Raw genomic sequence first — 25044 nt, 5'->3', positions numbered from 1 at the left:
CCACTTCTAACGCTATTCTCCTACTTCACAAATGCACATATCTACCTATTTATAACTCTGAAATTGTACATTTTCACTTAAAAGATGCCTTCTTTGACCTATTAGACACATAAAAACAGTAAAAATATGACTAAACCAAAGTTGGAAGATACGATTTCGTGATAAAACCGGAACCTATGTTTGAGTTGATGAGCGAAGATGCTTATTCAAAAAATGACAGAGACGGCTTTACTAAATTTAAATATGGAGTCAGTTGTTTCTAACAGGAGGTAACCGATATTACATTCGAATACAAGTAGATACTATACTGTGGACTGTGGTTGTGGATGGTCTGGTAATCTCCGGCGCTGCTAATTACTTAGGGGCAGACAGTTAAGTGAAAAAGAATTAACATTATTATGTTTCTACGGAAATAAACAGGAAAGCAGGTATTTTTAGTGCCTGCTGCTTACAAGAGTGTAAACGAAATAAAGATCTTGTCGATTGTTGTTACGGTTAGTACGGTAACAGTGTGTTGGCGCATAAATATAGCAGCAATTATTGTTTTGTGTTTCCAAAAAGTGTTGTAGATGATGATTATTTTAGTCCGTTTATATCGTATTCCAAAGATCATCTGGTACCGGTACCTGTGTACACGTGGCATGGGAAAGTGAGTAAAAGTTCGCCAATTACAAAAGAAATTACTATTTTCTATTTGTCGTTTATTGTATTAGTCACTCGAGAAATTAATTCTAGTTAACTGTCTGTTGTCATACATTTTTATTTGTTTATATTTTTTAATTAGAATGCATTGACAGTTTTATTTAAAAGTTTTATGATAATTGCTTTTAATTAAAGGAAATTTTTACTCGAAAATAGCAGAACATTATAAAACGCAAGTCACAAAATAATGGCTAATAACTACACGTGACAAATCATGGCAGGATAAAATTAAACAGAGAAGTGTACTTTGCGGAAATTTATTTATTTATTTTGTTCTTAGTTAAATGTTTTAATAAATGTGGACGGTTTTCTATTATTCTGTTACTGAAAACTTGATCTTATAACTAACTTAAATAAATTGTATTTGCAATTTGCAAATGTATTTGGATATTACTTTTACAAAAAATAAATCAATTTAACTGCTACTACAACATAAATAAAATTGTTTAATGCTTTATCGGCTATTGCTTTAAATTTTCAGCATTTTCATTAATAACAGGGCATATGTTTTTGCATAATTTATTGCACTTAGTCATCTGGTTACCACACTAAATAATTAAATGTCGCGATAATTATTTTACTGAATTTTGATGTAAATGAATCTACATTAAAGGTCGTGATTCCGAAATTTTTCTACATATCTGGCTTTTGAGTAATATTGTTAAGAAAAATTACTAAAACTATACATAAAACATACATACATATAAAGAAAGTATGATTTAAATTATTGCCATTTATTTTCTTGGTCAAAGTCTTACCACCTGCAGCATAAGTATGAATCGGCTATTCCAAACATTAATTTAATTTTTATGGGTACTGATAACTGAATAATCATGAAACCACGTTATACCTACATCAGTTCATAGTCGACAGATTTTCATTCATTTTTGTTATGTTTTTCGTTACAGGACCAGTTGAGGTTCCAACTTTGACGAAGTGTTTTTCCAAAGAAGACTGGGTACTTTTAGATGCAATGGGTTCTAGTCCTTCTCTAGGCTGCTCTGGAAGATTTCTCACAATGCACAAAAGACGACGCAAAAAACTTACTACTCGATCTTTATCACAAGATCACGCAATACTTGATGACATTCATCACGGACTAGTTCAGGTTAGTAAAAAGTGAGGATTTTTAGGTAATTTATTTAAATAAACAAATTATGTTATTATAATTGCGATCATCGAATGTAAAAGAAACGCCAAGGACTCTTGTCATAGTTTAATCGATGTAATAAAAGAGGCGCGTTTTTAATTAATAAACAAATCATTTGCTAGTTGTTTTGCAGCAGGTAATAAATTAGGAATACATGTATGTACTAAACAACTTAAAATCTGTGTTTATTTGCGTCATCAAAAATATTTATCAGACGTAGGATTTACCAATGTAAAAATGTTATATTTTGCTTATTTTTTAGCTAAGTGGTATTGTGGAGGAAACCATAGTATTTTACGATGTTCCACAATTATTTTGTTTCAGGAACTACGCGAGACAAATAATTACTGATTAAACACCAAAAACTTTCCTCGAGAAATTCCATAAGTAATTCGTGTGGGTTTATTAGGAGTGGACACTTTTGTTATCATCGAGACTGAAATCTTGATAGAAAATTCAATAGTTTGAAAACAAATGGACTGCACAGGCAGCTAAAACTAAACTTGTTAATGTATTTTCTTTAAAGCAAACCTTGTGCGAAGCTATCTACAGTCTACACTATTAAACTTAAGTTTCTAGAATATAATATAACAATATATTAGTCAAATCATAATTTTATATATAGGTTTGTTTCATCTACGTACATTATTTCTGAAATGTGAAATTTAACATTCATGTAAAATTATGAGACTAACATGATATCAAATAACTATTTATACGAGTTAAGTTTATAAGGGTGGTTTTTCGTACAATTTAAATATTGTGTACTATTAACTAATCTGACAAATTCAGACTAAACCATGATTCTGCAAATAATTTAAGTAAACAAGATAAAAATGCGCTCCCCGTTGTTATAACAATGGAGCAATCAATTTTATTAATTGTAAATCTCTGTTATATAATAGCATTGAAATAAAGCGAGCAAATTATAAAATAATAAATTGCTAAATTAAGTTGCCAATGCTTAACATACTGATTGAATTTTTTATTGAAATATTGTATTTCTAACTTGAACTTCCGCCTACAAGTAAAAATCTTGTAAGTTTTATTTGTGCTAAAAATATAACTACATATAGTAAGAATCTTTTATATAGAATAACACAGAGGACGCGTTTCTCCTCTTGAGAATCAAAGTTATGTTGACCATTTAGAAATAGCGAGTTTTGCTTCGTAAATTTGTTTTGTCTCCGGTTGTCACGTTTCAGCATCAAAATCACCCCCAGGCTTCTGCTTTAGAGCGGAATTAGTTTTAAAATACTTTACTTTGGTGTCTAGTCTTATGAGTATCCAACTATGTATACTCGTGTCTTGAATTATAGGGAAAGTCGATGTGACAATTTAGTTACTGTTGGAAGATAATTTATATAAAAAATAAAGCTCTGCGTTTGGATGTGGTGGGATTTCATTTTTATATTTGTTTATAAAGTAGGATTTACGACTGTTTAATGATTTCCACTACGTATTTACCGAAAGAAATGTGGAAAACGTTCATTTGGTTAATTCTGTGGAAGTCATTAGAGAAAACATAAACAGAGCTTTGAAAATATTTATATTTTTCTAGCAATTTTTAAAGTATGTATTTTGAAATATTTTTCTTTGTTAAACATACACGAAATATCTTTCATATGAAGTTTTCTCTTTAGTATTAAGATTTTAGCTCGGAAATTCACTATTATATTTACGAACATGTTTTAAAGCTTCTATGCAATATTCTATCACTTGACTGGTGTGAATTCCGCACCTACCTATCGGAAAAAGGACCTTATATCACTGCGCCTCCACGCTCCCGACCAGTGTTTTTTCTGTAATCCAATATGTAATTTTTCAAGCAATTTATTTTCACTTATACAACGTCTTATGCAGTTTTTTGGACCCTTAAGAGGTGCAAAAGTCGTCATTTCTAGAATTTTAAAACACTGATTTGTTGAAATTGAGATTGTATTTTTTGAGATAAAATGATTTAGTCTTTGGAATTAACTGTTTAATTAATTGATTTGGAAGCACCATTATCTCAGAAATTCTATAATTTTGCGTTTTATAATAAAGTTTTGTTTGTCGCAATTGCAGCGAATTTTGGACCAGGTTGGCCTGTGGGGCTTCAACGCTTTTACGCTAGAAACCGTAGCCGGTGGCCGAGCACTGTCTGTTCTTTGTGTCCATTTGTTCCATTGGTACGGATTGTTGGATTACTTCCAGTTAGACGTGGTTCGTGTATGGAAACTTTTTAGTAAGTACTGTTTAATCGCGATAAATTGCTTAAACAATATATGACAATGCCGCAGCTCTGATTGAAGAAGGATACCACAGTACGAATCCTTACCACAATTCAATCCATGCGACTGATGTAACACAAGCAATGCATTGCTTCCTGCAAGAGGAAAAAGTACGTTTCATTGTGTGATTTGAATCTTTGAAATAATTGCGCTCTTGCAGATTCGAAAGCATCTCTCAGAACTGGAAATAATGGCAGCTTTGATAGGTGCAGTTGCTCACGACTTGGACCATCCAGGTGTCAATCAACATTTTCTTATTTCAACATCGAATCATCTTGCCATTCTGTACCAAGTATGTATCCGATTATAACTTCAAAGTATTTCTCATTGTTGTGTATATTTAGATTTGAAAAGCACAAACAAAACTTTTCCAGAACACGTCGGTATTAGAAAATCACCACTGGAGATCAGCTGTTGGCTGTTTGTTAGAGAGCGGAGTGGCCGAACAGCTACTGCCTCACCGAAATAAGCTCGAATTGCAAATACGTGATCTCATATTAGCCACTGATATTAATAGACAAAATGAATTTTTAACAAAATTCAAGGTAAGGACCGCTTTTATTCCACTTTCTTTATAATGTAAGTTTTTTTAGGCATATTTAGACGAAGGTAGTTTAGATTTAACTAAAACGACAGATAGACATTTCATATTGCAAATTGCTCTGAAATGTGCAGACATTTCAAACCCCACACGACCCTGGGATATTTCTCACAAATGGAGCTTAAAAGTCTGCGATGAATTTTTTAGGCAAGGCGAATTCGAAAGAAAACTAAATCTTCCAGTTACTTCCATTTGCGATCAACAATCGACTTCAGTTGCCAAAATACAAGTCGGTACGATGGTCTCACCAAAATTCTCTTTCACGTTTTTTTAAGTACATTTTTACAGGTTTCTTCCGTTACGTTGTAAAACCTTTGTTTTCTGAATGGCACAGGTTTCTTAAAAGCACACTTTCTACTCACATGATGGAAATTTTAGAAGCCAACCGGAAACGATGGGAAAAACAAGAAAGCGCGGAACAGGCAGAGGAAACGCAAACTGAACTGTCAGACGCCGAGCCTGACGTTAGCGACGATGAAGAGGCCACAAAGCAATCGTCTGAAACTCCAAGTATTATGGATTTCATTCCGCCACCGAGAAGGTAACAATATAGGCTTTTCTGTAAGTAAACGACAATCTATTGAGGCATGGCAATGACGACTCTAAAAGCAAAAGCTCACAAACTGGAGTGGAGTGGTCACAACTGGGTAAATTAATTCATGCTATACAAAGTTACCAACATTATAATCATTATATTAATAACACACATAATATTTGTACACTCAAGAAGAAGAAAACTTCTTGTTCCTAATTTTAAATAATTATTATTTTAAAAAGTTAGATTGGTTTTCATTCACATTCTGTGGAAAAATAAGAGATCCGAAAAGTTTCCTTATCAGCATATCTGTCTTCACTAGCAGAAAAACATTAAATTCCAATTGTGACCGTTGTTTGCCATTTTTTTTTTGAAAATCTCGTTGATATCAGTAGATAAAAAAACAATTATTTGTTAGTCCTTGAAACTCAAGTCTTGAAACGATTTGTCCAATTTACACTCACTAACGGCTTGAGAACACTAGTGTGATAGATTTAGATTGTATATTTTGTGGATAGAAAATAAAACGTGCTTTTATGTGCAAAATACAAATTTACACAACTTCTTGTCTTCAGAAAACCTAAATCATCTTATATTCTTCCGGTAGTAAAATTCTCGTAATAGTGCTTGTCGCTTCAAGTTTTCTAGTAAGTTTTTTATTAGATGTTTATTTATATTTTCATAAATCATTTCGCAAATAAGTATTTCCCTTTAACACTTGAACCCGAAAAATTAAGTGGCCGGTGATGTTTTTCAAAAAGTTCTTGTACCGAATATTACAATAATTAATACGACATGTCTATATACGTATTTTCTTGATAGAAACAAATCATTTTTAAAGAGAACTTTCTAAACATATGCCCTTTGATTAAAATGTATAAAGAAAAAAAAAATTCTGCGTGGGTATAAAATGAATGAACGTTTCTTGTAGTACATACACATCTTAAGGGGTAAAAAATAAAAAAATAAATATAAAGAAAGATAACTTCCAAAAGAATATATAGTTTTCATCCCATCTTCAGAGGTTGTCGTTTGTTTAGAATATACTTACGAGTTTAGTGTTTCACACAAACGAATTTGCAGAGAAATTAGAAGACAATCATTAGCTGTTCCAACGTTAGAACACACTTTAGGAGTAAGACGCCATTCTGTCCCGGTTAACATGGAGCCATCACTGCCACGAACAATCTACCGAAGAGAAAGTTTACCAGCCGGGAGAGCTGCTTCATCTGGACGGTCTCCAATAAGTCCTGTCCAAAATGAATCCAGAACTTCCAGTGGACTTCGCGAGGAAGATGAACTAATGAAGTTTGGTTCGCAATCCTCAATTATATCTTCCACAAGTCCGCATCTTTCATCAGGTAACAATTGTGAAATAAAAAATTGGAATTTGTCTAATAGATTTTGACTTATTAAGGTGCGGAAGATCAACCAGAGAGGCCTTTAAGTGCAGAAAATTTGTTACCAGAACCAAGTATAGCCTCGATGACGAGTAGTGCGGCGGCTAGTCGACTCTCTTCTGTCTTACAAGGCAATTCGGTTGCTCCCCCGTCAAAATGTTTAACAAGGCAGCAAACGTTTCCACCACCGCAGCCTTACGTGCGCATGAGATACATGTCCGCGACGGTCGAAATGTCCACCTGTACAGAAACTGTACACGAAGGTACTGTTTTTGATGGAATTACGAAAATGGTTGAAACATTTGATTTTCTTAGGTGAAAGTAGGTCCAATTCATCCCATGGCTCACATGAAAACATATCAAACGTCCCACATTACACGATACCAGCTATTGCGGTCCTAAGCCCGAATAATAGTCGTTCACCTGATTTCCTAATACCGGAAGCGCCGCAATCATTGCATAAATCATCCCTGTCAGGCAAGCGAGAACAGGAGGGTAACGATAAAGAGAAAGTTTGTAAAATGGTCAAGCTATCTGATCCTGGACAAAGATACGAAAAAGAAAATGTGGATCCTAGAAGATTAACAGCTACGGTATTACCAAAAATTATGGCTTTTAGTTTTTGCTAGTGAAAAGTCGGTTTTTAGTCTTTAGCCAGAAGGAGAGGTTCAGCTCCGGTTTCCTTGCCGCTAAGTGGCCCAGATGACAACGTATCCTCTGCGGGCGGAGGATTATGTCTGTCTGAGACACAGACGCTGCGAAGGGGATCAGTGCCAATTGAAATTGCTCACTATCGTAAGTAATGTCACATATTGTATCGTTGGAAAAAAGAGAAAATCTACACTACGAACGAAATTTGATATGCGTTCGTAGCATTACTCGTGGAGACTACTTCACTACATCAATTTTCCATTAAAGGCAAAATTCAACACATTATAGTTACAAACTTTTGTAATACAATACAAGAGAAACTATTTTGTCACTGTTTTTAAGTTAAAAGCGCGGAAATATAATCAACTTTGCTTTGCCGAACTCTGCGAAAATGGTTTGGTTAATGTTATTGAGCGAAATTAGGTTCAATAAACTTAAATTAAACATTTCTGTTTATCAATTTTCAAAAATACATGACAGATTTCCACTTCACAATAATCACATAATTCTTTTGCAAAAAAGAGAAATATTATTTAGTTAATACATTTTGTATTTCAATTATAAAGAAGCAGTATTATTTAAAAAAATATTCTAGAGCTAAGAAGAATAAAACCTCATCAATTTCAAATGAAAATGAAAATCGTTTTTTCAAAACATTTGAAAGAAAATTATTTTTTTAGTTGTTGCAAATAAAAATATCAAATAATATGTAAGAATCACAAATAAAAGTTAAATTTTGATCCTTTTTATTTCTCAAATAACAAAAATAAAGTCTTTAAAAAAACACTCAAAACATTAATATTAATCTTCCTTATTATTTTCCGGAATTAATAAGTATTTTCTTTAAATTATTTATTAATTCTCTTCAACATTATGTAGATGTGAAACACAAACAAACTAATTATTTTCTTTGAAAGGACAAAACCGTGATACTCAATTTTCGTGAAACGTGAAATCTCTCAGCAGTATAATAAACAAGTTACTTTTTTTGTTAAATAATTTCCGGAAAAGCTTCAACTGGCGTGTTTGGCTGAATTTTCAGTGTACACCGCTCCAGATTCGTATGCGGATGAGAATTTAGAACAAGTAATAAACATCACGCCTGTGGAGACAACTCGTTCCTTCTGGCAGTATCAGCGCAGGGGCTCAGCCCCCATCGACTTGCCTCCAGCAGGTGGGGAACGACGGGAGCAACTCACCCGTCATACCAGCCTCAACGGCAAATCTGGCCGAAGAAAGAAGCAATTGCGTAGGCGCAGTTCGGGCGGGCCTGAAACTGTCTGCCTACCGGAATCATCGCATTCTGAAGGATGTTCACGACTGCTACTGCGAAGACCTGAAAATCCTGATGCGCTGCTGGCTCGGCGAAGAGGATCACTGCCTATTGAAGTTTTGACTGTTGGACACTCCGGTAAGAAACTCGCCCGATCCAAAGGTTTTTTTTATTGCTATAGTGATTCAGAAACACACGCTTTGCAGTTATTTGGATTTTAATCGATTGCGTCTTTTGGATTTGTTAGTTCACAGATTGCTTCCTCATGTAACCATTTCATGCTAATTTGCAAAGTTTTAATGCAAAGGCCACGTTGCATGTCTGGAATTGCGGCTTTATTTGCTTCCGTGGATAGTTTTTTATACGATTATATAGATTTTCTGTTTACATATTGGGAGTAAGAATGTAAAATGGCCAATTGTGGATACAGGAATGAAATCGGGTATCTTTGTCATAACCCCAATATTTTTTTTATTTTACCCGTGATCAATTTATGGTATAGTAAATTTCAAGGCATTTTTCTGGTTCCTTTTTCACACAATTTCTAAACATTTATAATCAGTACATACTTGATGTTCTTTTTTAAACATAATCTGAATAAATTACTATCCTTTCAGATTTTATACTTGTAAATTAGTCGAAATATGTGCATAAAAATATACGAATTGTGTTTAGTGACTAAATGGTAATCAGTAATAATAAACTATTTGAAAAATTATTTTTAATTTTTTTTTCAAAACTAATGATGAATAAATCGGTCACGTAAAAAAATCTTGTTGAGCGTTACAAACATGTTTACTTATTGTTTTCTTACTTATTGCAAAAAATGGCAATTCCATAAAAGTAGATATTCAAACTTTATAAATAATAAATCAGCAACTAACAATAATTTTTAAAATTCAAAAATACCTATTTTAATTCTAAATTATTATACAGGGCTGTTCCGTTTTTATTGTTACAAACTTAAACAGGTGATAGAATATTCAATTTTAAGACAAAAGTTTCCAAAATAAGCGAGCTACACCCCCTGAAAGAGATGCATTTTAATGAGGTTTTCAGAATAGATGAAATTACAAGAGTGGGTACAGCTGATTACTTTTAAACACCTGAACGAATTTGAAGATCAATTGTCGAAATTTTTAATCATGGGTTTCTTAAACGGTGATACAAATTAATTTTTAATTTTCATCCTCTTTATGGTCTGTAAGACTAAGACTAAACTGATTTTACTCAAAAACGGTAAGTTTTATCGAATAACGCAAGAGACCTCTTATAGTGAAAAACTATGAAATTTAGAAAGTGGCAAAAATCAACCGCCAGGGTACTTTTTGCCCTAAACCCCCCAGTTTAGGACACCCCTGAGTAACAATTTCGAGATTTTATCTTTGAATTCATTTGGGTGTATAAAGGTTATCACTTGTATCAAATTTTGTAATTTTATCCACGATAGAAAAAATCTATTAAAAGATGCACCCCTGTCAGGGGATGTGGCTCCCTTATATAAAATTTTTCGATATATGTTTATAGGAAACTTTTATCTTAAAATTGAATATTCTATCACCTGGTTAAATTTGTAACAATAAAAATAGAACACCTGTATTGTATTGAAAATCAGTCTGGAACATCATTTAATAATATAAAAAAACGCCAAAAAATATATAAACAATTCCTACTTTGAAAATAAAATATTATACATGTCAAGAAATAGAAAAAGGTGTATTTTTATGCCCTTGTTTTGAACGAATCTATGTACTCAATATTTTTTATTATTGTTATCCACTCTGTCTGTTGTATAATTGTGTAAATCATACATATTTCTTAAAGATAAATAAAATCGAGTAGTGTAAGAGCAGAGAGGGTGGATAATGGATCGCTTTAACGAAATTTGGACTTGATATTGTTTCAGAGCATAACCCATCATCACGCTTCTTACGCATTAAACGTGTCGATTTGATTTAAACGTCATGGATTTTTTCAAAAAAAATGTAAACCAATACAAGCGAATGAATAAGATTTTGAAAAAGTCCATTTTGAAAACATGTTTTTGCGATCCAATTTTAAAGTTCCAGGTAACCTCAGATTGTGAAGTTGCCAAACATGATGAGCGATTGCGGCGGCAATCGCGGCTCTGCGAACATTACTATTTAATGATCGGCAAACAAAAACTAACTGTGATTTTATTTTCAAGTGTTTTGACGGTTGCCTCTATCGCCAATAGGGCTCTGGACATCACCGTCCAATGTGCAATAAGGACCAACATTCACTGACTGACATGCATCTTCACTAGTTAGCTCATTATTTATAATCATCAAACAAGCCAAATAATCATAAATGTTCTAGTTGTCACAATGATTGTTAGGATTTTTATGTTTTACATGCGCAGTGTATGTGACGTGACGATAGGTAGTTCTTCCTGATTGTAGAAACTAGACGGTAGTAATTTATTTACACTACGGTTGCGCATATTCATCTATTTAATACTTAGTTCGTTATGTACAAGTACCTTACATGAAAAGTATTTTAGTTGTAGTGTTGTTGAGTTTGTTACAGATTTTGAATGTGGTGCAATCTTAGTGATTTGATATGAATATATATCTTAAAACTAAATCAACTTTCTTGATATATTATATTTGTAACGAAACGACTGTTGCAAACCCCGACAGGATGTTTACTCTGTGTTTTCATTTTTATATATTGTACAATGTATTGGACATTTGCAAAGATCAGTAATAGGGTTACTGTTGTTGACAATATGTTCACGTACATTTCTTTCTTCACACTTTATCAACTTTTTTAGGACAATATATCCATACGACGATCTTTGCAAACGTTTTCTATTAGTATACCGTACCCTATTGCAACATTACTCTGTAATAACTGTTGAATGTGGTTCATTTTATAATGTGCTGTATACTGTATGTATCGTAGTAGGTTGTTGCAGACGTAATAATCAAAATTCCATGACTTGTTAAGGGATTTACGTTGACTCTGCAAATATTCGTAGGTACATAGGTTCTTTGAGGTAACGGAATGTACTTTAGTACATAGAGAATCATAATTAAGTTTTCTTTAGCGAACAATAGTCTGTTTCTCCTTTCAAAGTACTACATTAACACATCCACTTTCTGGTGTCATCTTGGGATAAATTATAAATATCCGCAGAAAAACAAATTCATACACATATAACATAACTCACTCATAATTACTGGAAGTTGCATAAGTGTATGTGTTAAATTGTACCCTAATACATACAAACAGAAACACTCCAGACACTAAAAATATACATTTCAGTGTATCAAAACTATATAATTTCACTTTAGGACCATACAGTTGAACTAACAGGGTTAATATATGATGTGTTTCAATAAGACTGCTTAGAGAATGACATTAGGGAGGTATACAGACAAAAGGGTTTTGATAATCCTATTGTTACGCTTAAAATCTGAGTTCAACATGAGTACTCATCGTTTGTGAAATGGTTGATAAATAAATTCATGTTTTTAAACCTTTTCAATTACACACCCTTAAAATCCCGTTTTCATAAAAAAAATTAACATAAAAATAGCCTGTGGTTTATGTGAACAAATGTAAACTCCTGTAAAAGATGTTATTTTTTTATTAAAAGAAAAATCCGGATCACAATTTGTACATGGGCAGTTTTCGGTCTCTGTTCCGAGTTTAGGTTGAAATCCTACCCCTTGAGAATGCCGTATTTAATATTAAATCGCAACATGCCCCAAACAAGGTTTAATGAAATAAAACAATGGAATTAGAAATGTTTTCTTTATTTGCCCCAATGCATCAAAAGGACAAACAAATAGTATGAATACAATTAACGATTAGACTTAGCCACACGTTCTAACTCATCCTTTTTCTTAATAGCATACGAGTTGGATGAACCCTGTAAAAGTAAATGAGATTACTCAATTGCTCCCCACTATTAACGTGAATTTTTGTAGCAAATTTATAAAAGATGATTAATTTAAACTCATCTAGAAATTTATAAATATGCTTTACTTTAGTCCTTCGCGAAACTAGGGAACTTTGAAGACGTTCCTCAGTATTAGAAAGGACACTCACGACCAAAACTTAAAGCTTACCTTAGCCGCGTTCATGAGTTCATCAGCCAAACATTCAGCAATCGTTTTGATGTTACGGAATGCAGCTTCTCTTGCGCCAGTGCACAACAACCAAATTGCTTGGTTCACCCTACGCAATGGAGATACATCAACGGCTTGCCTCCTAACAGTACCTGCCCTTCCAATACGAGTTGAGTCTTCACGGGGCCCAGAATTAATAATAGCAGTAACCAAAACCTTAATAAAAACATAGTTGTTTACTAAGAAGTCTTAATTAATTTTTAAAAAAATAATAAAATATTACAATCAGATAATTGTAGCTAAATTTCAACAAATTGTTTTCTGAAGAGGTGTCAGAAAAAAGCATTAATTCATCACAAAAGAATATAAGTATAATAAATAATAAAAATATTTACTTCAAGTGGGTTTTCACCAGTTAAAAGGTGGATGATTTCAAACGCATGTTTGACAATGCGAACGGCCATTAATTTTTTGCCGTTGTTTCTTCCATGCATCATTAGAGAATTGGTCAATCTTTCAACAATGGGGCACTGAGCCTTGCGGAACCTTTTTGCGGCGTAACGGCCTGCCGAGTGAGGTAAATATTTCGCATTTTTCTCTTTTACTGCGATGTAGTCCTGCAAATTAAATACTAAAGCACATCTATTTACACAAATGAAGAAGAAATATAAAAGCGCAGATTCAGATTAACTAGTCACCATGAGGTGGTCTGAAGAGGTGTCAGAAAGTTAAAAAAAATGTTATTTCATCATTTCAACTAAACTTAATCGTTTCTTTTTAACTCTGTTAATTAGAAATTGTCGTATGATCTGTTTTTTTTTTTAATAAAAAGTGCCTATATTCAATGTTGTTTGACGCTAATATACAGTAAAGCTCTAATAAAAAAAACTAACCTGCAAAGACATATCTGGGACTTGAACATCGTCGCAACTCCACCTGCCAAACAATTTGATCTCTGGCATTTCCGCAATTTGGGGCGCGGCGATGGCCCCCGCTTGTATTTCATCGTAATCGTCCACCATCCTTCAACCTATAACACAAAATTGTAAGCACCCCTCAAAACCTTCCTAACCTCAAAAAGAAAATTGATATTTTTCAGTTGTAGAGGGTCAACAACAAAGAATTCTGTCAAGAGGTGTCAGAATATAATAATAAAATCATCATTTTAAAAAATTGTTTCTTATGTTTGGCCACAAGATGTTTTTTTCAGTAAGCAAGAACACGTGCCACGTGAAAAATTAACTTTTTACAAAGTGGAGACATGCAGTTGCGTTCTTTTCACTAGTTTCATGATGCTACATAATTTGTGTTTAAACTGTGATACATACCAGCAATTTCTGTCAATTATTTATAAAATTATTAGCAAATTAACAACCACCACATTCACCACCACCAACGGTGAACCGGAAAGAGCTTCGCCATTCAAGATGGCGGCAATGAAAGAGGATATGTCTTGTTTTCGAACAACCTCACGAAGTTATAAACCCTAGTATTGCCTATCTCGCTTCCACTCATTGCAATGATCTTTGCTTTTTCTTGAATTCAACTCCAATTCTAGTGACTTTTAATTTCGCATTTACCGACTTTCTTTTTAATTTATAAGGCGGTTTATTTAAATTTGCAACTAAAACATCAAGTATTTGTTTATACAACGATTACTCATCACCATTTAACTCGAGTAAAGGTTATGTAATTAGATTATACAGTGCATAGGGTTGTTAATTTTGTGTTTTTAATTTAAATAGCAATAAAAGCAATTAGGGGTTGAATTTAGGGTTTTTCACAGAGGTAGGTTTATCAATACCACTGACGTACTCTTGCAAGTGACGTTATTGTTGTTGTTAAAATTATGATTTAATACTTTGCTTAAAATATGAAGTTATATGGTTCTTCGTTTATAACAAATCAACATTCCACATGTTCATGAGCAACTTCTTGCTGAGTTTGCAAGTGCACAACTTGCCAGCCCACACATATTGACATGACGTTGGAGGACCCGTTTTTTGTAGTGAAAGAGTAAGAGTTTGTGCAATAATAACAATAAGACTTTCGGGTTTTAATTTTATTGTGATTAGCATTTAATTTGCAAAAAATTTGTGTTTATAACAATGCATGAGCTTTATGAATATGTGTTCAACTATTTATTTATATTGATTTTGGTTCTTCAATGTAAACAAATTGCTCATTGAATTATAAATAGAATAATCAAATTTTAGTGAGGTATTTAAAGCGTTGAACAAAACAAGGGGTCTTTATCTCCGATGGACTGAATTACAAGATGACTCGATCTGCATCACCAAGGATGAAGTAGAATGGACCAACACAGAGCTAAAGAACTCTCTACGTAGCATAGAATGGGACCTGGAGGATTTAGAAGACACAATTGATATCCTTTTTTAATACAACCAACTTTTATTCCATTCCAAAACTCTCAACACAATGCAGTTTCAGCAAATAAACTCCACAAATTTATTCAAACAATTTTTGTGATAAATGCGTTTGTTATAAGCACTAATTCCTTGTTTGTGAATAATGTGATTATGTCACCTTTTTTCTTTTATAATCTAAAAAACAAATATCAAACTTGTTTAAACACAGGAATACTTGGTTTGCAACGCATTTTCTTTGCTTTATTTTAAAGGCAAATTTATAATTTCTTTTTCTTAACAGTTAAATACATATTGTAGAAAAAAATCCGTCAAAATTTAAAATTGACAACAAGGAACTTACCATCAGGAAAAACTTCATTGACACAACACGTGAAGAAGTTAAGGTAAAAAGATTTCCTAAAATTTCTTGATGTACATAACTACATTAACTACTTATAACTAACTATAAGTAAAGACTTTGTGAAGATGGTAATAATTTTTATAGTCCAATCGTAACAACTGTAATATGACTTTATTCTCGTAGATTCAAAAATTTTTTCCATCATATTCAGTAATTTTTAGAATGGAAAGAGTATAAATTTATTAGACTTTGTCTTGCATAAAACTTGTTATTTTAAATTCATAAACAGTGTAGTTCTCTATATTGATCTGTTATTTTCTTTTGTATAACATCGTTTGGACGTAATTTATCCTAGTCTAAAAATGGATTTAAATAGTCAGGATTCAAGTGAAGTCTTTGGTAATAAATAAGTAACATCTTATCATGTTAAAGGACAAGAAACTTACATAGAAGAAAAGATCCATCTTTTTCAGGTTTTATTTTTCAGTACATTATTTATTGGAAGATAGTCCATAATATAAGATATGATTAAAATAAAAAATGTCTTATAGATGGACAGAATTAACTTTTTCAGATGTTTATATTAGTTTTTGTTTTGCCTGTAATTTCTTTAATTTGTTGATTTTTCCGCATGTGTAAAATCAAAACATTTAACTCTTCTGGTGTTTCTCTCAAATTATCCAAAATTTATTGTTTTTGTTTTTGACCTACCTGCCTAATGCTACCTTACATTTTTTTAGTCAATGAAAGATAAAATCAACATGAATCGAAACAGAGATCGTGATCGTACAGCGCGACAGGTAAATACCACTCCAACTCAGTAAGTACAAATTCTAAAGCTAGTTGAAACTTTTTAGCCCTTACTAGACAATAGCCCTGTCAGGGTTACCAACAGCCATGGCACTACAAAATACTCCAAACTGGAAAACGATCTAGACAGTCCTCAACGTCAGTTTTTAAACGACACATTGTCGCAGCAACAATATATGACGAGACAACAAGAAGAGCATTTGGAAGCTATCGGTGATTCCCTTGGATCGTTAAAAACGGTGTCTAGACACATTGGAATCGAACTTGATGAACAAGCAGGGTAAGACGGTTTATACTATGGCATACTGGTATTCCCAGATATCGTATCCTGTATGTGTTAGATATTATGCAAACATTCAAGACGAACATAATAGGGGAAACGGCACTTAGCTAATAAAAAAATATTTGTTTGGTAAAATAATCCGAAGGTTGCGTCACACCCACGTCTGCCACCGGTTTTAAAATAATTATTCTGTCCAAGACGAAACTCCATTTGTTTATTTTATGTTTACCTTTTTTGTAGAATGTTAGATGAATTCGGGACTGAACTTGAAAATACCGACTCGAAGTTGGACTCGACTCTGAAAAAGATGGCGAAAGTGTTACACATGTCTAACGGTAAACTTTTCTTATTAACTCGCTAGTTTTCTATGAATTTATTTACAGATCGGCGGCAGTGGACAGCTATCATCGTTCTATCTATCATTCTTCTTATTGTGATAATTTTATTTTCTGTACTGTGATTTCATTTTTAAAAGGCCAACTGTAAAGCCAAGTTAAGAGATAGTCCAAGTACAAATGGTTAGTTATATTTATACATTTTCCAACGTTCACACAATTGTTTTGAGCACAATTTCTTTCGGTTAAAAATTCCTGGATAGGTTTAGCGACTCAGCGTGCCATTTTGTACAGCACAACTGTACGATTTTTAAATTCAATATAGTATCGTAGAAGGTATCCTAATGGTATTTGTAGCGTTTGGAAATAATCATATATCTGAATAGTTGAATATATTTTTAGTCACCGTGTAATTGTTTTTATTTATTATGGTTAACTGTCTGTATTAGTAAGAAAATGAATAAAATGTACCCACATATCTGTTCAGTTTTACGTTCCCTCTAAACCTTGTAATAATTTTCACAACCACGTGAAATTTCAGGGAAGTACATGTTTTAATTCTGTAGTTAGATTTGCAATTTGCATGTTTTACACGTCGTACGAGTAATTCGTGCTCTTTTAAGTACACTATCGTCAAGCTACAAAGTGTAAGCTTTGCAAGAATACTTGTTTCCGAGTACTTTACACTTACGTTAGCCTTTTCTCCATCTATGCAACATCCGTTACTTTTTACGAGTAAAGTTTTGTTTTATTTTTCGTCTTAACATCAACATTCATGAACTGTAGGTACGAGCAATTGTGGTGAATACTTTGTATCTCCCTGAAACAAAAAAAAAAACAAGTATTTGATATAAAATTTTTGTATTCTTAAAAAAGTGAAAAAAGATTACAATTTATAGACATTCAAGTAAAATCGATATTGCATCCCAAGGGTCGCTGAAAAAAATCAATTTGGCAGTGAAATGTTTGAAAAAATTCCATAAGATATTTATTAATATTTTTTCTATACATTTTTTGCCGTTATTATATGTTTCAATAAGGTACTGGGCGAGTGGGTAACAGACATGGAATTGTAAAACATGAATTAATCAAGTTATTTGTGCCTTCCACGTGTCGCGACTGATAGCCAAGTGGATGATTTTAATACATTATTCATGAATCCAGAACGTCAACGACATGAGGCCATTGGCGGATAAAGAAATCTTTGGCTTAGTGGCAACACCAGTAAAGATTATTTTGGCGAAAATTACTTTGTACTTAGTTATTTTTCAAATTATAACAAGTGTATAATTTCTTTTTTATTGAGTTTAATGAACCGAGTATGTACACGTAATATAAAATTGATAAGAGGATTAGTATTATTTAATTATTCTATTATCTTTTAGGAGTTTTTCCTGAAAGCTTATTTTATCCTCTATACAAGATTTGGGTTCTTAGTGAATTTTCTATTTATAAAGCTACAGACTACACTTTGTTATTCACAGATATAAAGCAATTAGCAACTAATATGACCCGACATTTATATTCATTATAAATGGACCCAATATACTCGTCGCATCGGTGCAAATTAAGTTAAATGCATGCAAGCCTAAAAAGTGCATGCATATATTGAGTACAAAAAAGGAAGGTTAAACATCCAATCAAATTATTTTACCCAATACGTACACTTTATGTGGCATGTGGTTGTTTAATTTATTTAAGCTTTTAAGTTTCCACTGTTATTTTGTGAGGCGAACTACACCTGGGTATAAGTTGAATAAAAATAAAAAAACAGCCAGTAGGTACCGGGTGTTTCATTTTGTATATAAAATATATTTTGCTCATTAATTACACAAAAAACTACATAAGAAGACATACATTATAGGAATAGATTCATTACATCACAAATTATAGAGACATACGTTTATAAATTGTATTTTTTGAATTTGACACTGAAAAAGTATATAGGTACAGTTGGAAACAAAATACTTTGGTCGTCACTTTTCTGACACTTTAATGTAATTCAAGCTTTAACGTTAAAATGAATGACAATTTTAAATTAATGACAGCTATTATATTTTCCCATCAAAAATATGTACATACAACTTGTCAACTATGATGACAGTAACTGACACTTAAATGTAATTCAAGTTTTAACGTTAAAATGAATGACAATTTAAAATTAATGACAGCTATATTATTTTCCTATATATACATACAACTTGGCAACTATGATGACAGTAGCTAAAAATAAGATTAACAGTCCTAAAGCATGCTTTACGATTTAATGTCACTCAAGTGACATTGACGACCAAAGTATTTTGTCTCTAACTGTACCTTTACTATTATTTACTACCTTGTAAATATTTTCTTTGAGCAATTTTATAAATTACAGAATAAAAGAATTTTTGCTGTCTTATCAGAGTTTTATTATTTTTTCATGGACTTCATTAAATTTAAGAATATCCAAAAACAAAAAAGTTGCTTACTTTTATTTCTCTTAAAATTCTTATACCTTCAATCCTAACTATTTATGTATGTATCTAATAATAGTAAAAAATATAAATATTTATTAAAAAAATTATCAATATTTGAAACCAATGATTTTTCTTTAAACCCTAAACCTTCTTAAGAACGACTTTTCTAAGTTTGGCACTGCTTACTTAGCTTTCTTTAAAGTCGATAGACCTTAAGTTAGTTTAAAATCCCCACGTTAACATCTCACCTAACGACGGAATTTATAATTTGTTTCTTGATGAAAATGAAATTTCGTAATCTTGCCTTGTTTTAGTTTATACTCATTTAGTACAAGCACATGAAAATCCCATTTTCTCCTACAGAACACATCCAAAGGTTTTGCAAATTAACAGTTTTTGTTAGGTACACCAAACTTGGTTATATTCAATGTGATAACGCTCTTTTGTGTGAAAGACTGGCAAATTCAAGAATTATCACGAATTTACCAGCGATTTTCAATGTTAGTTTTAATGAAGTGCTTTAATATTCGTGTTATTCCAGTATTATCTTATTTATTTATTTGGATCATCAAGCTTTTTTATTCTTTACTTTGACACAGCGGAAAGCTCTAATACCTATATGTTTTTTAAAATAAAGTGCACTTGTTGTGATTCCAAAGATTTAGTCGGTGCATACACAATTGAATTCGCACCAAATCCTAAACATAAACAACCATTAGGTTATTTCACAAAAGTATATGTGGAAAAATATTCTTTCATTTATTGTTGATTTAATACACAATCAGTATGTTTTCATCAAAGCGAAAACAATAAATAGTTACGACCAAACATTAATAATTCCAATAATTTCATTTAATTAATGGACATGCATTTATTAATGGCTCTAATAATAGAAAACAGATACGTGCTTACTGTTACTAAAATTAAATGAAATTTGTGGCCAATTCGTTTCCCGGCGCCTCCACCATTTGTGTACAATGGCTTATATTTTATGCTTTAATCTCCTTTACGAAACTTCAGAAAGAGAAAAATTATCAGTACACAGAGTACAAACTTTCCCATGGACAAGAAAATAAAATGCAACAGAAATATCATCATTTGTTTCTTACATTTGGAAAGTTATTTGATTTTTCTCTTTTTGCAATTAAAGAATTATCTCAACAACGGAACTGAGTACAGGAACAAATTGACATCGTTAATCTGAAGCGAATTCTTCTCGAAATATTTGGTGCTTGTTGATGAGTAATTCTTTATTTCTAAAATTTAATTAAATTTGAAAATCAATTCGATTATGTTTTTTTTTTAAGAAGAAATAAATTCCGAACAAGCTAACTAGTTTTAGTTATTAAAATGTATCAGGAGTGATTGTTGAAGGACGAGGATGCGTCTGGATAGGGAGTGGGAAGATTTCAGTCAGGACGCTGCATGGAGGCAGTTGCGTCGGGACGTTTGGCGTCGACTAATCGCTTACTGAATATTACATGTGATCAGATGACTTTACAACAGACTTGTGAAAATAAATAGTAGTGAAATTGGTATTTTACTGAAACTATATTAAAAAAGTGTAAGTGAAAAAGTTATCTCGGACTGAAAAATTCTTCTTAAAGTAAGTACAAAAAATAATTGTTCTAAAAGATTTTTTTTATTCAAATATAAAAAATATATTTTTAATATAAAAACATAATTGAATGTCTTTTTTAACCAAGCATTATTAAACGTCAAAAGTTTCAATATATCCAAAACAAATTTCTGCAGTTTTTTCAAAATTTTAATTTTATTTGCTCTATCCGGTTTAAAATCCTTATCGTTTGTCAAACAGAGCAGAATTGTGGTAGTCTCAATACAAGATTAGAAATAACCCCTGAACTTCTGAATATAAATTCCAGTATCAAGTGTCATCTTTTGATAAGCAAAGCCGTGAAATGAGGTGAGAATTTAGCCCGAAACAATTTCGTGAATTCTGTAAATTTTATTTCAGTGCAGTAGCGAGAAACTCGTAATAAAACTAGCGAAACTTTCGCATTTCAATTTAATTTTCTTTACACACTGATGCTTTTAACAATTAATTATCTCAAATGATGCAATTTGCACATATCCGTTTGATTGTATTATTTGTCTCAGAAATTCACGATGGAAACTTTATTATAATAAATTACGGGCAATTGTGGTAAAACCAATAATGACTAAGGTGTAAAAACGGCCAAATATTAATTAAAATGACTGACACCGGTTTTCTGTGGTAGACAATTCGTTATCAGTGGCAGGCATATTAGCCACTCCAATTAAACTGCTAGTTAAGTGTAAATTGATATGAGTATTAAATATCTGGATTTACTTACCCTTAATTAAATTGTTCAATTAACACTTGTAAAAAATGTAAAAAAAGGTGTTTTGTTTACACAGTAAATACTCAACAATTTAGTAATTTGTGGTGTTGGAAGATTTGCACTGATTAATTTCTTCTGTGTCTGTTTTGTTAAAATTTATTTTCATGTATTCAACAAAGCCGACCTTTTACATATATTTTTGTTGCGATCGAGTAACTTAGAGTAAACATAAAACTTGGTCTAGTAGTAATTACATTTGAATTGTTATTACAGTATTTGAGTGTTTTAAAGTTGGATTAAATAGTTCAGACAGCTTAGCAGAGGTGGATTAGATATACACCCAGAGCATTACAACTCACCTAAAATGTACTTCAGCTTTAATTATTCATAAAGGGTCACTGAAATATTAATCCAATCCGGACACCAAACATCAGAAACAAAACGAGTGGGTGTTTGTTAAAATGTATCTGAAAATTTTGGTTTATTTTTCACTCACCCAAATCGTCCACACACTTGTAATTGATACTAAACATCCCCATTAAATTAATTTCTGATTACTCTTTTTGTCTTAATTAAAATAATATCATTTCCGGAGAATCTTGTATACAATTTAATTGCCTCTTTTCCTCCCATTGTTAATTAAAATGAGGGAGTTGAACCCAAAGTAAAATTAGATTTTTGTTGATACTCTTGAATTATTTTTGCACAAATTTTCCGCTCGTGACGCGTCATTTAAGTATTGTTTTTTGTTTTGCATTAATAACGAAACAGCCGTCAGTTTTTATTGCATCATTTTGTACAGGAAATTTTATGAGCATGACAGATTGGATTTCGTAATAACTGGAAGTAATCAATCAGATAATATTTTAAAAAAAATTTAAATTGAGTTTTACTTTCACATCAAGGTAAAACAAGCCTTGAAACGCATCAACTTAGTGTTTTGATAACATCATCTTAAACCAGTTAAAAAGTTTCCAGAGAATTTCAATTTAGAACGATTTATTTTTAAATGTTAATTAAAAACAGCAAAGCGCAGGGGCGCATTTCCTTGAGTGTTTTACCAATTTTGTTATAATTTTATTGACATTAAATTTTGTGTAATGTGAGCAAAAATTGAAATTGATATTTTACTAATTCAGAAAGCTTCGCTTTTATCAATAAAACTTAACCTCTTTTTTATATTTCAGCCTTCCATTTGTTCTTTTCTCTAAGCTATCTCGAGGATGTTATCAGATCCTAATAAAATAAATTGAACAAGATCCCTTATTTGAGAAAATCATTAACATTCAATATGAATTATAGCAAATTCTGACCAGGAAACTATTTCTCCTATTTCCACATAATCATTTTTTCTTTGATTTGTATTAAAAATGAAGACCTTTATTTTGTCAAAAGTTTTGTTTTTAAACACGTAATTTAATCAATAGGTTCGTAAAAATGCATTTATAGGAAATATTTTATCACAATCTATAAAAACATAACCGACGGTAATAGTAGCCATAAAACGATCTTCGTAATAAGTTATCGATTTTGACTAAACAGTATGTGAACACTGTTAGTGATTTAGTTCTATGAAGTTGTTAACAGTTAAATCCTCGTTAATTTTACCTCCACACCATAATTACAATGTTCATGTATTCGGCTTCAATGCATACAATTAATAGTAAATCTGAATATTTTACATTGTCTTCTGTTTTCGTTTATTCAGTTTTGCCATTTAAATACTGCACATAAGCTGAAAGCAAAACAGAACGAACTTGAGCTTGACTGAAGACTAACTAAGTTAAAAACATCAATTGGAAATGTAGATACTTTGTATATGAAGTTAAAGGAATGTTTTGAATGTGCCCTTCACAAGGACTAACAACAATTTGCTTAAATAAAGTAGTTTTAATTAATTTTCAAGTGCTAAATGAGACCGGATTTTGATCACGTACAGAGTGTGGCTTATGGTGGAGCAAGTTTAATGAGATGTAGCGGTTAAATTTTCTCCCCAAAGTTGAACAATTTGTTAAAGGAAGCCGGAAATACCGTCAACTTCGGATGATGCAAAGCAACCTCCAACACGTTACATGCCAGAAATCCTGAAATGTTTAGATAACACTTGACCCAACACTCCAACCCACTAGAGATTTTAATTTATATTAGATTTGTCTGACTTGTTTTCATATGTGGGAATAAGAATAAAATTTTCAGTCTCTTATTAAAATGCTGAAAACGTTGGGGCTTTCCGGATTATTCCATTTTTCCAAAATTTACGATTTGAGTTTGATAATAAAAGTGAAAACGTATTGAACGTAATTTTTAAAAATTTAATAACAACCAAACATCATTTTTAAGCTAACGTAAAGAACAGCTTTACCTTGGAAAGAATTAACATTTATAATGCAGTTGAAAAGTTAGCAGAATATCGATGAAGGAAATGCTCCGTAATAATGAGACTCTCAACATTCATAACGACTCGAGATTCGTTAGAGATTAGACTTTTATTTATTTTTTCATCAATGTTCAACCATTCATAAGGTTGTAAGAATGAAAGTCGAATAATTTTTTTTCAATGACAAATATCTTTATTTTCAAGTTAAGCATACCATCTGTTATAAAACTGAAATAAGTTATATTTACTATATTTATTATCTGCGGCTCATTAATTTTTGATAGGAATAAATTGAACCATCATGATTTGATAACGTATCGATTTTATCAAATTGATGCTTGGATGTATGTACATATAATGAATTCATATATAATTAATTATTTATAAAGTGCACAACATGTTCAAACTTCCTTAGTACTGACTTCTTAAACACGATTCGGTATGTAGAAATTTAGAATCACCTTAAGAACCAAAAAAAAAAATTTTTTAATAATTTATTATTAAAAACAATTGTTGTTAACTTAATTAAATAATGTCATCGAATAGTATTTTTAGTTTTAAAATCGTTAATAAACATACATATTTAATCATATGTGATAAATTTCAATTTCAATTAGTAGTACTTAATAAATTTCAAATTTATAATGAAAAACGCTGCTTCATAGATACTCATAGATTTAATTTTATTAATAATTTAAAAACATATATTAAAACCTTTTTTACGGAAATTTTATAAATGAATATAACTTTCCAACTCCTAAATTAGCAAACTTTTAGAAACTACGCTAATAATGTGAATCTAAACGTTCTAACAGAGTAATTAGCTTGTTGCCTGAAACTAAAATAATAACGTCGACAGCAGTTTCTAAATCTACGAATTCTGCACTTTGCCATTTATACTGAATCATTGAATTTCTTACCGAACTAATGCTTTTTATACTTCGAACTATCAATTTCTGTTGACAAACATCTCGTTGTTTCGACAAAAGTCGAAATATTTGTACAAAAAAAGAATCACGTAGCAGCTACCTTTTAAAGGAA

At 31.7% G+C, this 25044-nt stretch overlaps 4 protein-coding genes across 9 annotated transcripts in view; 3 read left to right on the top strand and 1 right to left on the bottom strand.

Moving 5' to 3' along the window:
• Positions 1-12094, top strand: part of LOC123015009 (cAMP-specific 3',5'-cyclic phosphodiesterase 4A-like) — a 68769-nt gene extending 56675 nt beyond the window's left edge. For 4 of the 6 annotated variants that reach the window (XM_044414410.1, XM_044414414.1, XM_044414412.1 and 1 more), the window contains 13 exons: positions 1611-1810; positions 3920-4079; positions 4135-4235; positions 4286-4417; positions 4500-4670; positions 4719-4959; positions 5015-5267; positions 6345-6622; positions 6679-6924; positions 6977-7254; positions 7309-7456; positions 8355-8723; positions 10655-12094. In XM_044414410.1, coding sequence (XP_044270345.1) covers positions 1611-1810; positions 3920-4079; positions 4135-4235; positions 4286-4417; positions 4500-4670; positions 4719-4959; positions 5015-5267; positions 6345-6622; positions 6679-6924; positions 6977-7254; positions 7309-7456; positions 8355-8723; positions 10655-10671 — 2594 coding nt within the window. In that variant the 3' untranslated portion in view covers positions 10672-12094. Of the gene's footprint in view, positions 1-520; positions 650-1610; positions 1811-3919; positions 4080-4134; positions 4236-4285; positions 4418-4499; positions 4671-4718; positions 4960-5014; positions 5268-6344; positions 6623-6678; positions 6925-6976; positions 7255-7308; positions 7457-8354; positions 8724-10654 lie in introns of those variants that run through there. The other 2 variants (XM_044414415.1, XM_044414411.1) reach the window with 2 other exon arrangements.
• A 260-nt stretch (positions 12095-12354) lies between these two features.
• LOC123015012 (40S ribosomal protein S5) lies at positions 12355-14150 on the bottom strand. Its single transcript, XM_044414420.1, has 5 exons — positions 14014-14150; positions 13579-13715; positions 13081-13302; positions 12686-12901; positions 12355-12486 (listed from the first exon to the last, which is right to left on the bottom strand). Exons 2-5 carry the CDS (start codon positions 13705-13707, stop codon positions 12418-12420), a joined length of 636 nt encoding a protein of 211 aa, XP_044270355.1. The 5' UTR covers positions 13708-13715; positions 14014-14150; the 3' UTR covers positions 12355-12417.
• Positions 14151-14482: 332 nt separating this feature from the next.
• On the top strand, positions 14483-17321 carry LOC123014392 (syntaxin-6). The gene is made up of 7 exons (XM_044413482.1): positions 14483-14701; positions 14902-15071; positions 15364-15458; positions 16156-16215; positions 16273-16505; positions 16749-16843; positions 16892-17321. The coding sequence occupies exons 1-7, from the start codon at positions 14667-14669 to the stop codon at positions 16966-16968; spliced, it is 765 nt and encodes a 254-aa protein (XP_044269417.1). The 5' UTR covers positions 14483-14666; the 3' UTR covers positions 16969-17321.
• Positions 17322-20789: 3468 nt separating this feature from the next.
• LOC123014362 (cyclic nucleotide-gated cation channel subunit A) overlaps positions 20790-25044 on the top strand; it is a 42534-nt gene continuing 38279 nt past the window's right edge. Inside the window, exon 1 of the mRNA XM_044413426.1 lies at positions 20790-20905. The gene's annotated coding sequence lies outside the window, so the exon portion shown is untranslated. The remainder of the gene's footprint in view (positions 20906-25044) is intronic.

Source organism: Tribolium madens, unplaced genomic scaffold (assembly GCF_015345945.1).
Source record: "Tribolium madens isolate multiple individuals breed KSU strain unplaced genomic scaffold, Tmad_KSU_1.1 Scaffold_97;HRSCAF=244;Tcas5.2_LG3a, whole genome shotgun sequence".
Classification (NCBI taxonomy): domain Eukaryota; kingdom Metazoa; phylum Arthropoda; class Insecta; order Coleoptera; family Tenebrionidae; genus Tribolium; species Tribolium madens.
The sequence above is the reverse complement of the archived record's forward strand: the minus strand, read 5'-3'. Positions and strand labels throughout refer to the sequence as shown.